This window comes from Ailuropoda melanoleuca, chromosome 2 (assembly GCF_002007445.2).
Source record: "Ailuropoda melanoleuca isolate Jingjing chromosome 2, ASM200744v2, whole genome shotgun sequence".
Taxonomy (NCBI): Eukaryota; Metazoa; Chordata; class Mammalia; order Carnivora; family Ursidae; genus Ailuropoda; species Ailuropoda melanoleuca.
Genome location: NC_048219.1, coordinates 119,621,382 through 119,638,275, shown reverse-complemented (window position 1 = coordinate 119,638,275; position 16,894 = coordinate 119,621,382). Strand labels below are relative to the sequence as shown.

The window sequence follows — 16,894 nt, the reverse complement described above, 5'->3', positions numbered from 1 at the left end:
AAAAAAAAAAAAAGAAATGCACATTGTCAAGTGCTGCCTGAAACCTATTAAATCAGAAACTCTGGGTATGCTGCCCAGCAATCATCATCTCTTCCAGGTGTTGAATGGCTTCTTACCATTAGTGATTTGAGGTCTTTGAGATCCATGTAGCTGTAGATTGATTCTTTCTTTCTTCCTTTCTTCCTTTTTTTCCTTTCTTTCCTTTCTAGATTTTATTTATTTGACAGAGAGAGAGGACAGCAGGTGGAGCAGCAGGCAGAGGTAGAGGGGGAATTAGGCTCCCCAGGCAGGGAGCCTGACATGGGGCTTAATCCCAGGACCCTGGGATCATGACCCTAGTTGAATGCAGATGCTTATTAATGACTGAGCTGCCCAAGCGCCCCACCCATCATTTCTTTTTATTACCAGTATTAAAAATTGTATTTTTTTATATTGAGATCTCAGTGAATGTACACCATTGAAGTATTCTCTTATAATTCTGAAGTACTTTGGTTGAATTTGGACTTGATAATTTATTGCATTGTCAAAGAAGTATTGTCAAAGAAATTGTTTAGAACAAGATTCTGTGCTTTCGATTCCCCCCCTTCCGCATCCTCCTCTTGGTTCTTCTCGCCAATGTAATGTGATAATTTAGAACGGGTACACTGATCGCTATGCATGGATTTGACAGAATTGCAAATCAGGTAAACCATTTAACTTAGCCCCCAAAATACTCTATGAAGTAGGTAATAGTTTTATCTCAAATTTTGCAGAGAAGAAAACTGGGGCTTTGGAAAGTTAATCTGTGAAGGTGACACCGCAGAACAAGAACCCAGATCTAGGCCCTGTTAGTACCAAAGCTCTTAAACATAGTATTACCATCAATCTCATTTCTCTAGTTCTGCTTTTCCTTACTCTGTAAGAATTTGCATTTATCTTAAATTTGATATACAGATTTTTTTTTCTGGACTTTTACGGTTCTGATTTGAATAATGTATTTTTTTTAAATTTCATCACTTGCGACTGTCTTAAGAAAAACTTAAAATTTCTAGAAAAATTTCGGTGTCTTCACTTCCTTTGCTTTTACTTTTTTCTGCTTTAATTTAAAAAACAGAAACCTTTTCATATATTCAGTAAAAGATTTAGAGTCTATATTGAGAAGTTTTTCAGACATACTAAAATGCATTTAATAACTTCAAGTTTGAAATAAGTAGGGAGAGTGTTACAATCATGGCAGAATTATGTTAAAAGAAGAATAAGTGTAGATACTTACTGGTAATTTTAGTCTTCATTTGAAATACTCCTCTTAACCCCAAGTCTTAATTGATGGCAGCAAATAAAAGATGAAATATACTACCCTAATTCCAGAAAGGAGAATATATTACTAATCATTTTTTTAATGTGTTACTAGCAAGCTGTCAATTGATTATAAAAAGACACAAATACCTGATGCTCTTTGTCTAACAGTAATTGACTTTTTGTCAGTTCAGATGTTGATTTATAGACCTTTTTCACAGTTAGGAGTATTTTAAGCCACAGTGAGGATATCATTTCATGTTGCCAAAAGGGTTTTCCCCCCACATACAGCTCTTACTTAAGGGAAAATATAATAAAATAAGTAGAATAAAGTAAAAATGGTTAATGTAAAGATTCTCAAAGTGCCTTGCATAAACATTAGACTGCTAGAAGGTGCCCTAGGGCAGCTGAGAAGACCACTTTTCTCCTGAGAAAAAATATTCTTAAAGGATAAGACAGTTGAATACTCTGCTCTTGAGTTTCCAGTTTGGGATCTTGGAGCCAGAAGCCCTTTGGACTCTAGGCCCTGGCTACATGGCTTATACAGTAAGGGGGAGGACAGATTTGCTTGCTATCAATCTGTCAAAGCCTTGCTCAGATACTATCCTGTTAGCATTTCCAGCATTCCAGGGGGTGGTGTCTAATTATCAGTATATAAAATTAATAAATGTTGATTAATGAGTTATTAAATGAATTAAATACAAATCACTTGTAACAATTCCTGGTATATAAGCAAACATTGCTTAAGTTCTTATTACTGGACTAGTAAGGGATTGCTATTGGAAATCAGTGCTAAGAAAATTAGATCTTTTAGCTAGAGGTATTAATCTGTGACTGTGTTGCCCTGAAGAAGAATTTTACAGAAGTTATCTTTTATTATTATTATTATTATATATATTTTCTTTTTTTTTTTTTCAAAGAATTTATTTATTTATCCGACAGAGATAGAGACAGCCAGCGAGAGAGGGAACACAAGCAGGGGGAGTGGGAGAGGAAGAAGCAGGCTCACAACAGAGGAGCCTGATGTGGGGCGATCCCATAACGCCAGGATCACGCCCTGAGCCGAAGGCAGACGCTTAACCGCTGTGCCACCCAGGTGCCCCTATTATATATATTTTCTATTCACATCATCACTGCCAACTTTATTTTGGATATTGTGCTAAAATGCTCGGAATTTTAAAACCTGCAGTTTGGGGATACTGGCAATTAAGTGAACAGTCTTTTTTAATATAATTTGATTATGGGTGAAGAGAAATAAAGGCAATTATGGATGTTCACAGAAGAGGCATTTTACCTACCCTCTAATGATTGTGTATGTATGATGAGTAGAACAAGAAAGCGAAGGCTTTCTGGAAGGTGATGATCCTATGGGATGGATGGGAGGGATACATTCTCTATAAAGGAATCATATAGGTTTAAAAAAAAAAAGGGAATGTGAATAGTAGATTGAAGCAAAAGGTAGGAGTTAGTTGTAAGAACCATATACCATGTGGTATGGGAATGTCAAATAAGCCATACTTAAGGAACTGTTGAGATTTTTTTCAGTTTTATTGAGAAATAATTTACATGTATTAATGTACAAGTTGAAGGTATACAGCATGACGGTTTGATTTACATATATTGTGAAATGATTACCCCAAGAGATTCAGCTGAGAGTTTTTGAAGTTTGAGAAATTGGACATTTTCATGTTTTGAAACTTGTGTTTATTTTGATTCTGTAATAGTAAATTCTTAAAGAATCTCTTCAAGCCAGTAATGTTTTATATTCATGCTTTTTTTTTAAGGATTTCAGTTTGTTAAAATGAGCAGTCGTAAGTCAAAGAGTAACAACTTAATACATGCAGAGTACCTTTCACAGGTTAGTATATATTTTCGTTAACCTCAAAGTCTGTTATCATGCAAAGCTGTTGAGAGAAATAGTTATTTTCTTAATTTGAATTCTCCCCTTAAGACTTATGAAGAATCACCCTTTCCATTCTCAAGTAGAGACTGTGTTACACTACTTTGACCCTTTGTAAGTCTTTAGACAGTGGGAATCCTAACTTTACTCCTATCTTCCCAAATGTGTCCTAATTTTAGTTTACTTAAGAGTTCTGTACTTCTTTTGTTAAATGTATTCCTATTTTATTTCTTGTGATGCTGTTATAAATGGAATTTGTTTTCTTAATTTTTTTAGTTCATTGCTAGTATATCTAAATGGAATTGATTTTTATATATTAATCTTGTATTCTGCAGCCTTGCTTTACTTATAGTTCTAATAGTTTTTACTTTATTCTTTAGTTTTTTAATAAGACCATGTCATCTGCCAATATAGTTTAACTTCCTTTTCAATCTGGTTGACTTTTTTTTTTTAATTGTCTAATTGCCCTGGCTAGAACTTTCAACACAATACTGGGTAACAATGACAAAAAACAGACATTTTTGTTTTGTTGATTTTAGGGAAATACATTCAGTCTTTCACCACTGATGTAATGTTAGCTATAGGTTTTTATAGATGCCCTTTATCAGATTGAGGATGTTGCCTTTTTTTCCTAGTATGTTGAATGTTTTTATCATGAGAATTTAATATTATCTTAAGTGCATATGGTGTTCCAAGTGTTGAGCATATAGCTATGTGTCTGTCTCTTAAGAAATATAGTAGGGAATGGGTATACTAACTTGTCCTGGCATTTCTGTTTATCTGGCTTAATCAGAACTATAGTTTTTTTCTAATCAAAACTAAATGTATTGTTACTGGCGTCCTTTCATGTAAGACCTTACTTTTTTTTTGGAAAGAAAATGTTTAACTCCTTTTCATGAAAAATTTTTAGCTGACATAATTTACGTATCCTAGAAAAGTGTACAGATCTTGCACATACAGCTTAGTTAATTTCTTTTTTTTTTTTTTTTTAAAGATTTTGTTTATTTATTCGACAGAGATAGAGACAGCCAGAGAGAGAGGGAACACAAGCAGGGGGAGTGGGAGAGGAAGAAGCAGGCTCATAGCAGAGGAGCCTGATGTGGGGCTCGATCCCATAACGCGGGGATCACGCCCTGAGCCGAAGGCAGACGCTTAACCGCTGTGCCACCCAGGCGCCCCAGCTTAGTTAATTTCTGTATACGTGTATACCTGTTTAACTTCATCTCGGATCACTTTGAGATTTTTAAACCTTTCACCGTTCACTACAGTTTCACTTCACCTTGTCCCTTAGATTTTGTACGCAGTTATTGACTCTGTATTAGACTTTAATAAAGTTTGAAAAAGAAAAGGACTGAGGTTTATCTTTTGATTTCTAATGATCTTATCTAGGTAGAGGAATACACAATATGATTAGTATTACAATTATATATGCTTATTTAAATGTTTTATAGGTATCAGCTATTACCTATATAATACTTATGTTACAGACGACTGCCTTATTTAATCTTGAGAACAGGCCTGCCAGGAAACTATTATTGTCTCTATTTTATAGACTAAAAATATTAAGATTTAGATAAGGCTAACTTTAAAACCACGTAATCAGTTCTTCAGGCATCACTCCTCTTCCTCTTTCCTCTTCTTATATAATGATAATTAGGATTATTTTATCTGCAGTGAATAATTTGCTTTGCTTAGCCTATGGTACATATAAACAGAGCTCAGATTTTATCTTTTTGGTACATGAAGAATCAGTCCCATGTTGTCAGCCCGAGAGAAGCAAGTAATCTTGGAAGCTTCTTGTTTCTGATGATGGGACCAGATCTGAAATAGCCTCCTAAGGTTTTTGTCTTTGAAAGATTTCTGTATTAGCAGCAGATGCAGAAAAGGAATGCCTTTAATGGTCTGTCTTTTTAAAGAATGTGCTAGATTATCTGACATAACTCAGTCTAAGCACTTTATTCTAAGGCAAACTCAAAATTTTACAAGAATTTTTTTCTTAATTCATTCCAGTGATTCCTCATTTTATAGATACAGATGAATCTAATTTCTTACATGTAATTGAGCATTTCCTTATATGCCGAATTACTACTTTTTTCAGTGTGTCATTTTTTTCTAATTTATTTGCACTGTTTCTTTAAGCATAGGTCATGCTTTTTTAATAGTAGCATGCTCTGCTTCTGTTAGGTCCTCAGTAACTATATAGACTTTTAAACTTTTATTTTCTCAGAATCCTGACTTCTATATCAAGTGCAGATGGATAGGGCTTGGGCGAAGCCAGTTTAGATTTGTTCCATCTCTAGAGATTGAGGTATGGTTCATGAGCATTATTAGGTAAGATTACAGTATTACATCTCTTCTGTCTTTTTTCCTTGCCTGATATGTAACATACAAAGTGAAGTATTCATTTATTCACACGCAGTAAAACAACCCTCAAATTGCTGATGTGGCCAAAGTAAGTAATTCTCTTGTTGAACCTCACAAGTAAATTCTCATCCTTCCTGTGGGACTTAAGATAGGTTAAAAGAACCATTAATTTTACAACTCATGAAAAGGTACCAGAACTCTTGAAGACAAGTTATTTAGGGAGGGTTGAATAGATTGATTAATACCTAATTCTGACTGCTGTAAATGTATATTGTCATTCATTTTTTATTTCATATATAACATTTTCATTTATATTTATTCACTTTGTTTTTATCAGGTACAAAGACTTTTACGAGAAAGATTTTGTCATCAGAGCCCACATAGTAACTTATTTGGAGTACAAGTACAATACAAGTAAGTTTAGCTAGCTTTTTGTCTGCTGTGAACCTACTTAAAGATGCTCTTAGGTTTTGCAAAAATTATCCGTACAGATTTTATCTTGAATAAGGCTAACAAACATTTTTATAGAGATAAAAAAAAATTCTTTTTCTGTTTTAGAAACACTGAATATTATAAAGCAAGAGCAGATAATAAATATTTCCATAATGAGAAAGCTCCTTACCTTTCATTCTTGTGTTGCTTCTTTCAACTTATATTAGAGAGAGAATTCTGAGCTTTTTGCACCTAATAATTGACAGCCAGTTGTAGAGTAAAAGCTCCAAGATTTGCCACCGTCGTCCCTCGTCCCATACCATCATGAAGCCAAGATATTTCATACTTACTTGGTTTCCTCTTGAGGTTTCCAGAGAATCCATATTGACCGACCCTCTCTTCCGTGTTTTTCTGTGTAGAACTATATAGAGCGTAAGTCAGGTGCCCAGAGAGAGAGAAAAAGGGGATGCCTATTTTCTATTTTAGAAATTCAGATATTCAGATTCAACTTTTAAATAGTATTACCTAGCAAATTATTCCAGCTTCCTTTTTAAGTTTTGGCTTATTTATGTCATTTCAGACACTTAATTGAGCTGCTAAAAAGAACTGCTATCCATGGAGAAAGTAATTCTGTTCTCATTATTGGACCCCGAGGATCAGGAAAGACCATGGTAAAACTATTGATTTCTGCCATTTTCTTGTTTGTGTAACATGTGATAATTCTTATAGACAGTACTGAAAATGTTTATTATTTTCATTATCTTGTTAATTTCCTTTTTTTTTTCTTTCTTTAAATCATAGAAGACATGCAGGCCTTAAAAATTAGGGTGGTATATTTGAGTTGAGCATATCATTTTTAACTCATTTTTCTCCTCAGTAACAAATTTTCAGTTGATGCTTTTTCCATCATGGTCTTTTGTCTGTGAAGAATTTGTGATTGTCAGTGGAAAAAACAGATTAGCATTTATTGAGCATGTTCCTTGTGCCTTTTATCTATGTTCTATACCTTACCCTATACTTTTTAATCTGTGTTATCATTCATTCTTTATACTGACCCTGCAAGGTAGGCATTGTTTGTTTATGAATTAGGTAGCTTGTCATAACATGCATTCTTTTTTCCCCTGTTGTTTTATTTACTGTTTAACCTTAACTCAAGTAATTTTTTTCATATGTACAGTGACATCTTCTAGAATTATTTTCTACTTTCTCTCTTTATTTGCTTAGTTACCTCAAAAAGATACTCTTGCTTTTTCCCCCTCATTTTTTCTTTTCACATTCTTTATTCGGTATATGAGATAAATTATGATTTTTACGTTAAATATATTACTATTAACTTTCAGTACTTGGGCTGCATAAAAGCTCTTTTCTGCTATATTCCATGCAATGAATTTAGATTTCTTACTAACATACTTTTTTTTATTAAGTGTAGAAGTAAAATTTTGTATTAAGTAAAGTTATATAAATTAGAAGTAAGATTGTTTTTAAAGCAATAAATGTTGACTGTATATTAGGTGAGGTAAGGAAATAAGGACTTTACAGTTTTACTGTATCACCCACCCAGTGGGGAGATAAATTTAAGTAATTTCCTCTTTTTTAATCTTTGAAGAATTTTTCACATTTATCATAATATTTACAATAATATTTTAGTTTTGACTATATTTAATGTGATTCAGTCCTTATGCTCAGTCATTTTATACAACCACTGTTTCTTTATTCTTTAGTATGATTTTCCTTTGTATTTGACTTCAGTACTGTTTGGGTGGTTTTGACAGGAAAACCATGTGACTGGTATGCCTTTGAGCTATTAGAATATTTTAAATTTTTAATAATAATACTATTAACAATAGAAACACTGTGCAAAGGATATGCACAGAAAGGTCACAGAGAATTAAATACAAATCTGTCTTAAACTTTAAAGTTGTTCAGTTTTACTTATATTTAAGTAAATTAACTAAAAACGTTAGCAGTTTTGTCTACCACTTTGACAAACCTATAAAATCGATCACAGTAACATTGTGAACTTACAGGGAGATAGACATGTGTTCCTGCTGGTAGTTTAAATTGACGTAACTAGAATAAGAGACAGTGTCTAACCACATTACAAAGTCATACGCCCTTTCACTCAGCAACAGTATTTCTAGGAATTTAACTTGTGAAATGATGTATATGCAGTTACTCCTTGCAACACCATTTGTTAATAGTGAAAGATGAGAAACAACATAAATGCCCATCAACAGAGTACTGGTTAATAAATGCTAGTACATCCATCCATATAATAGATTATTATGCATCAGTGAAAAGAAACATTTGTCTGTAGGCCAGAAAAAAAGGGATGAGGGAAAAGAAATCATATTTTTTATTGGTTTGTACCAGCGTACTTCATTTTGCTTTGCTTTGTTGCACTTTGCAGATAATTGCATTTTTTTTTACACAAATTAAAGCTTTTTGGCAACCCTTTATTGAGCAAGTATGCAGGCACCATTTTTCCAACAGCATTTGCTCATTTTGTCTCTATGTCACGTTTTGATAATTCTCACAATATTTCAGACATTTTCATTATTATATTTCTCATGGTGATCAGTGATCTTTGATGTTACTATTATAATTGTTTTGGGGTGCCAGGAGCCATTCCTGTATAAGATGGCAAACTTAATGGATAAATGTGTTGGTTCTGACTGCTCCACTCACTGGCCACTCCCCCATCTCTCTCCCTCTCCTCGGGCCTACCTATTCCCTGAGTTACAACACTACTGATATTAGACCAATTAATAACACTATAATGGCCCCTAGGTGTTCACGTGAAAGGGAGAGTCACACATCTCTCACTTTAAATGAAAAGCTAGTAATGATTGAGTTTAGTGATGAAGGCATAACAAAACCCAGGATACGCCAAAAGCTAGGCCTCTTGCACCAAACAGCCAAGCAGTGAATGTAAAGGAAAAGTTCTTAAAGGAAATTAAAAGTGCTACTCCAGTGAACCCACCAATGATAAGAAAATGAAAGAACCTTATTGCTGATATGGAGAAAGTTTTAGTGGCCTACGCATTCCCTTAGCCTAAGCCTAATGCAGAGCAAGGCCCTGATGCTATTCAATTCTGTGAAGGCGGAGAGAGGTGAGGAAGCTACAGAAGGAAAGTTTGAAGCTAGCAGTAGTTGGTTCATGAGATTTAAGGAAAGTAGCCGCCTCCAAAACATAAAAGTGCAAGGTGAAGCAGCAAGTGCTGATGTAGGGAAAGGGAACATGATGAGTCATGGACACACACTCTTTTTAGAGTTCCTACTCAGAGGTGATACAGAGCACATCTCCTCACAGTTCACTGGCCAGTGTGTCATATGGTCACACCTAATTTCAGGAGAGTAAAGAAGTACATTCTGCCTAGGTGACTAGAAGGAAAGTTAACCAGAAATATTTGGTGAATGTCACTGATGTCCATGACAGCTAACTTGTTTTGAGTTCGTGTATGTGTGTATGTGTGTATGATTTTTTTCCCTGTCCAGATACTTAGAATTTCTTAATCTTAGCAGTATGAAAATTTCAGACCAGTATCCAGGCTTGCGTCATAAAAACTGATTTTCTGTAAACTGCCTTAATATGAATTTAGATCTTTTTTCAGGACAGGATTTTTTTTTTTTCAGTATTCATTGTTTTATTATCTTTGGAAAATACATCATCATATAAATGTTTGAAAAACACTTTTAGGTAGTACTTTAATTCTTCAAGAAGCTCATAGTGATACTCTGAGAAAATGAGATCTCGAGATCAGTACATTAGACCTATAATTCCATCCTAAACTATGCCTCTTGAAGCAAAGTGGCATTACAACAGGGAAGTTGAATCTCAGTGATGTGTACATCAAAGTGTCAAGCCTATATAACTTGAACAGCTAATGCCTGGATTTATTCTGAACTTCATCTTGGAAGTTTGTCCCTAAAAGCATGGAGAAGGTTCAGAAAAAAAGGAAATAGAGTTAGTAAACACTTATAAAGATGTTTAAATACAAATTAAAACTATATCCCATTTCATTAGTAAATTGACCAAAGCAGATCTATTTTTTACCAGGAAAATTAGGCATAAAAAGAGTTCCCATATTATAACCACCCCCCATACACATATGTACAACTTCCCCTATTATTAACATCTTCCCTTAGTATGATACATTTGTTGAAATTGATGAACCACTATTAATATGTTATTATTAACTAATGTCCCATAGTCTTCATTAAGGTTCACTCTTTGTAATGTACAATTCTGTGGATTTTAACAAATGCATAATGTCATGTACCCACCATTACAGTGTCATACAAATAATTCTACCTACTCATGCTCCCATCCCCAACCCTTGGCAATCCCTAATCTTTTTATTGTCCCCCATAGTTTTGCCTTCTCCAGAATGTCACATAGTTGGAATCATAAAATATATAGCCTTTTCAGATTGACTTCTTCCACTTACCAGTATGAGTTTAGATTCCTCTATGTAATTTCATGGCTTGACAGTCCATTTCTTTTATTTGCTTAATAATATTACCTTGCATGAATGTGCCACTGTTTATCCATTTATTTATTAAAGGAAGTCTTGTTTCCAATTTTTGGCGGTTCTGAATAAAGCTATTTTAAACACTTGTATATGTGGACAGTCTTCAGCTTAATTGGGTAAATACTTAGGAGCACCAATTGCTGGATCATTTGGTAAGACCATGGTTAGCTTCATCAGAAGCTACTAAACTGTCTTCCAAAGTAAGTGTACTGTTTTGCTTTTTTTCACCAGCAGTGAATAAGAGTTTCTGTTGTTATGCATCCTCATTAGCATTTGGTATTGTCATTGTTTTTAATTTTAGCTATTCTAGTAGATAGGTAGTGGTATCTTAATGCTGTTTTTATTTGCAATCCTCTAATTATGAATGATATTAAGTATCTATGTGCTTATTTTTCATCTATCTTTGGTAAGGTATTTTTATGACCGTTTGTGAATTGGGTTGATTTGTTTCTTATTAATATGTTTTAAGAGTTATTTATATATTTTGGGGGCGCCTGGGTGGCACAGCGGTTAAGCGTCTGCCTTCGGCTCAGGGCGTGATCCTGGGCGTTATGGGATCGAGCCCCACATCAGGCTCCTCCGCTGTGAGCCTGCTTCTTCCTCTCCCACTCCCTGCTTGTGTTCCCTCTCTTGCTGGCTGTCTCTATCTCTGTCAAATAAATAAATAAAATCTTTAAAAAAAAAAGTTATTTATATATTTTGGATATGCGTTTTGCAAATACATTGTCCAAGTCTGTGGTTTGTGTTTTAGTTCTATTAGTTTCCTTGGCAAGCAGTTTTTCATTTTTTTAAAAGATTTTATTTATTTGAGAGAGAGCACACAGAAGCGGGGGGGTCGGGGGAGGGTGGCAGAGGGAGAGGGAGAAGCAGACCCCTGCTGAGAAGGAAGCCCTACCAACGCAGGGGCTCAATCCCAGAACCTTGAGATCATGACCTGAGCCAAATCCAGACTCTTAATGGACTGAGCCATGCAGGCCCCCCCAGTTTTTTCATTTTAAAAATTCAGTTTATCAGCAGTTTCTTTCATGAATTGTGACTTTGGTGTTATATCTAAACTTCATCACTGGGACGCCTGGGTGGCTCATTTGGTTAAGTGTCTTGCCTTTGGGTCAGGTCATGATCCCAGGGTTCTGGGATCGAGTCCAGTATCGGACTCCTTGCTCAGTGGGTTCCTGCTTCTCCCTCTGCCTGCCCCTTCCTCTACTTGTGCTCTCTCTCTTTCTCGCTTGCTCTCTCTCTGACAAATAAATTAATAAAATCTTAAAAATAAATAAATAAAACTTGATCACCAAACCCAAGCTCTTCTGGGTTTTCTCCTATGTTTCCTTCTAGAAGTTTTATAGTTCCTTGTGTTTTACATTGGATTTGGTGATTGATTTTGAGTTAATTTCTTTGAAATGTGTAAGCTCTGTGTCTAGATTCTTTTTCTTTCTTTCTTTCCTTCCTTCCTTCCTTCCTTCCTTCCTTCCTTCCTTCCTTCCTTCCTTCTTTTCTTTCTGCATATGAATATTTAAATTGTTCCAGCATTTGTTGACAGCGCTACCTTTTCTTCATTGAATTACCTTTGCTTCTTTTTCAAAGGTCAGTTAATTGTATTTGTGTCAGTCTATTTCTACCTGTATTGATTACTGTAGCTTTATAGTAGGCCTTAAAGTCAGGCAGTGTCAGTCTTCTAACTTTGTGTGCTTCTTCAATATTGTTTTGGCTATTCTGGGTACTTTGCCTTTTTATATTAACTTTAGAATTAATATGTTAATTTCCAACTACTGGAAACTTTTTTAGTTCAGTAGTTTCAGTCTATAGATCACATTAGAAAAATTGGTTTCTTAACTGTATTGAATTTTCACATTCATGAACATGGAATATCTTTTATCTTTCTTAGGTCTTTCATTAGAGTTTTGTGGTTTTCCTTATATAAGTCTTACACATGTTTCATTAGGTTTATACCTAAGTTTTTAAATATTTTTGATTCTAATGAGAATAGCATTAAGTTTTAAATTTCAGATTCCTGGTGTTCATTGCTGATATAGAGGAAAGCAAATAACCTTTGCATGTTATCTCGTATCCTGCAATTTTGCTATAGTTGATGATTGGTTCCAAAAATTTGTCAGTTCATGGGATTTTCTACAGACAGTCATGTCATCTGCAAATAGAATAAAGTTTTATTTCTTTCATTCCTGTTTCTTTTTATACCTTTTATTTCCATCTCTTGTCTTACTGCATTTGTTATTCACAGGCTGTGTTTGAGCATTAATCATAAAATTAACTGATATTATACACACCCTCTTAATACGAATTTAGGTCTGTTTTCACTAAAGAATAATTTTATTTTTGAATATTTCCTCTTTTTCATTTCTTCTTGTCCTTTCTTAGGATTAAAGTATCCAGTTATTAAGCCTTTGTTCTCATTTCTCTGTTATTTCTCCGTGTTTCTTTCTTTTTTTCTGCTCCCTTAGCATTCTGCCATATCATCAGTGTGATTTTCTTTACCACCCTTTCAGTCATTTGCTTCTTCTAATGTGATACTGCATTTTAGTTTCTAATAATCCTTCTTTGTCCACCTTCTTGTCATGAACTTTCTTAGTTTATTGTTTTGTGTTTATCTAAGTCTGGCTTAAATGGCTCAAAATAGTTATTTTCTAAAATACACATTTTCGGTAGTAATTAATTTTTTGATCAGTTTACTGTTTCCTTTCTTTCGTGTTACATCATCTTTATATAAACTCCTATGTCAGTTTTTCTGTTTCTTTAGGGCTTAAGAAGATGATGGCCATTAAGATGGAGTATTTATCAGTTAATAAAACAGATTGTTCTTGGTATGCTGACAGTTTGTCCTATTTTTGTTACATCTTAAACGAGAACCCTGTGATGGTTCTTTGAAGCCATTGACCAAGTCATGGAAATGGAGTAGCTGTATTGGTTATTCTGCTTGGTGTAACATCAAATAACCAACTAAATTTTTTTACTGTATAATGTAATTTAAAATATTTGGAAGGATATTGTATTTGTGAAAAATACTGAAATTTTATAATTGGTTACTTAGGTAGTTACTTCAGTGGAATATGGAAGAATCCTGTACTTTGTATTCCATTTTAGTACTATTTGATTTATGCTGCTGCACTCCAATATTGAGAGGTCAAAGAGCTAAGGAGCACTGTTTAACTTTTGTCACTTTTGTAATTTGTTGTGTGTAGAGTATCCTGAAACATAAAATAGATTGTTTTAGACAAGAATTCTCATGTAAATTTTAACATAAGAAATAGGATTACACTATATTTATAACAATATCCTTGGCCAAGTTATTTAAAGTACAAAAATTTGGAGTCTACAATTAATTGATTTGTATTAAATCAGCCCGTAACAGTGTGGCTTACTGTATTTCAAACATTTTGTTAAAAAAACAGGATATGGTTCCAAATGACAGATTGTACCCTGGAAAATACTTTTCTATATAGAAATTACTGTAGACAAAGAAACAAGTATTTGGGAATAGTAATAGTAGATAAACATAACAATCCCTGATTGCTGGCAGGTCTAAATGAACTATGCCAGTATGTTCGTAAAATTGTTAGCTACAAAGACTGTGGAATTGAAGTAGCTGTATTGGTTATCCTGCTTGGTGTAACATCAAATAACCAACTAAATTTTTTTACTGTATAATGTAATTTAAAATATTTGGAAAGATATTGTATTTGTGAAAAATACTGAAATTATATAATTGGTTACTTAGGTAGTTAAACACAGAGTAAGTTTTACCCATATCTGGATTGGAACTGAAATTATCATTTGAAGACATATATGCTAATACATTTAAGTGAGCATTTCAGACCATACAAACACATCATGAAAAAGTTCTGAGCTGATCTAGGCAAATCATAATAACTTGTTTGAAGTAAATTCAGTGGAAAGAGTGCTATAACCTTGTTTCAGCTCTCTTTTTTTATTTTAATCACCTGGTGCTCACAGGTGCACTCCTTAATCCCCATCACCTATTTCACCCATTCCCCCCATCCACCTCCTCTCTGGTAACATCAGTTTGTACTCTGTAGTTAAGAGTCTGTTTCTTGGTTTGCCTTCTCTTACCCTTTGCTTGTTTGTTTTGTTTCCTAAATTCCACGTTAGAGTAAAATTATGGTATTCATCTTTCAATGACTGACTTATTTCACTTAGCATTATACTCTCTACCTCCATCCATGTCATTGCAAATGGCAAGATTTCATTCTGTTTTATGGCTGAATAATATTCGTGTGTGTGTGTGTACATACATACATACATACTGTATCTTCTTTATCCATTCGTCTATTGATGTACACTTGGGCTGCTTCCATAATTTGGCTGTTGTAAATAATGCTGCTATAAACATAGGGGCACAAGTATCCCTTTGAATTAGTACAAGAGGGTTCCTTTTTCTCCACATCCTTGCCAACACCTGTTACTTCTTGTGTTTTTCATTTTAGCCATTCTGAGAGGTGTGACATGACATCTCATTGTGGTTTTAATTTGCATTTAACTGATGATGAGTGATGTTGAGTATCTTTCATGTGTCTATTGGCCATCTGTATGTCTCCTTTGGAGAAACGTCTGTTCCTGTCTTCAGCCCATTTTTAAATCAGATTATTTGGTTTTTGGGTGTTGAATTGCATATATTTTGGATACTAACCCTTTATTAGATTGCTCGTTTGCAAATATCTTCTCCCATTCAGTAGGTTGCCTTTTGGTTTTCTTCATTGTTTCTTTCACTGTGCAGAATTTTTTATTTTGGTGTAGTCACAATAGTTTATTCTTGCTTTTGTTTCCCTCACTTCATGGGACCTATCTAAAAAGAAGTTACTATGGCCTGTGTCCGAGAAATTACTGCTTGTGCTCCCTTGTAGGATTTTTATGGTTTTAGGTCTCACATTTAGAACATTGATCAATTTTGAGTTTATTTTTCTGTATGATACCAGAAAGTGTCCCAGTTTCATTCTTTTGCATGTTGCTCTCCAGTTTTCCCAATACCATTTGTTTGTTTTCCTGTTGGGTATTCTTTCCTGCTTTGTTGAATATCAATTGACCATATAATTGTGGGTTCATTTCTGGGTTTTCTATTCTTTTCTGTGCATCTTATGGTCTATTTTTTTACCATTATCATAGTGTTTTGACTAATAGAGCTTTGTAATATAAGTTAAGTCTCAAATTGTGATGCTTCCAGCTTTGCTTTTCTTTTTCAAGATTGCTTTGGCTATTTGGGGTCTTTTGTGGTCTCACAGAAATTTCAGAGTTGTTTGTTCTAGCTCTGTGAAAAATGTGTTGGTGTTTTAACAGGGACTGCATTAAATGTGTAGTTGCTTTGGATAGCATAGACATTTTAGCAATATTTGTTCTTCCAATACATCAGCATGAAATTTCTTTCCATGCTTTGTGTTGTCTTCAATTTCTTTCATTAGTTCTTCATAGTTTTCAGAGTATAGGTCTTTCACCTCATTAGTTTTATTTATTCCTAGATATCTTATTTTTGGTGCAATTGTAAATGGTATTGTTTTCTTACTTTCTCTTTCTATTGCTTCAATATTAGTGTATAGAAATACAACAGATTTCTGTACATTGATTTTTATATCCTTCAACTTTACTGACTTCATTTATTACTTTTACCAGTTTTTTGTTGCAGGCTTTTGGGTTTTTCTATATATAGTATCATGTCATTTGCAACTAGTGAAAAGTTTTACTGCTTCCTCACCTATTTGGATGCCTTTTTTTTTTTTTTGATTGCTGTGGCTAGGACTTCCAGTAGTATGTTGAATAAAAGTGGTGAGAGTGAGGGGTGACGTGTCAGTTAAGCATCTGCCCTCGGCTCAGGTCATGATCACAGGGTCCTGGGATCCAGCCCCACATGGGGCTCCGTGCTCAGTGAGGAGCCTGCTTCTCCCTCTCTCTCTGCTGCTCCCCCTGCTTGCGCTCTTTCACTCTCTCTCAAATAAATTAAATGGGTAAAATGTTTTAAAAAAAGAAAGGAGAGAGTAGACATCCTAATCTTTTTCCTCACATTAGGGGAAAGGCTTTCAGTTTTTCCCCCGTTCAGGATGGTGTTAGCTGTTGGTTTTTCAAATATGGCCTTTATTATATTCAGGTATATTCCCTCTAAACTTACTTTGTGGAAGGTTAGGGTTTTATCCTGAATGGATGTTGTGCTTTGTCAGAAGCTTTTTTTTGCATCTACTGACATATCATATAGTTCTTACCCTTTTTCTTTTTTTTTTTAATTCTTTTTTTATTATGTTAGTCACCATACAGTACATCCCTGGTTTTTTATGTAAAGTTCGATGATTCATTAGTTGCGTATAACACGCACTGCACCATTGCAATACGTACTCTCCTTACTACCCATCACCAGCCTATCCCATTCTCCCAA

General features: G+C 34.3%; 1 protein-coding gene across 13 annotated transcripts in view; it reads left to right on the top strand.

Annotated features, from left to right (window-relative positions):
• The window catches only part of ORC4 (origin recognition complex subunit 4), a 90,734-nt gene that overhangs the window by 33,736 nt on the left and 40,104 nt on the right, over positions 1-16,894 (top strand). For 5 of the 13 annotated variants that reach the window (XM_034654537.1, XM_034654532.1, XM_034654534.1 and 2 more), the window contains 4 exons: positions 3,060-3,133; positions 5,403-5,483; positions 5,877-5,953; positions 6,552-6,642. In XM_034654537.1, the coding sequence (XP_034510428.1) occupies positions 3,077-3,133; positions 5,403-5,483; positions 5,877-5,953; positions 6,552-6,642 (306 nt within the window). In that variant the 5' untranslated portion in view covers positions 3,060-3,076. Of the gene's footprint in view, positions 1-2,311; positions 2,372-3,059; positions 3,134-5,402; positions 5,484-5,876; positions 5,954-6,551; positions 6,643-16,894 lie in introns of those variants that run through there. The other 8 variants (XM_011229856.3, XM_011229857.3, XM_019803762.2 and 5 more) reach the window with 4 other exon arrangements.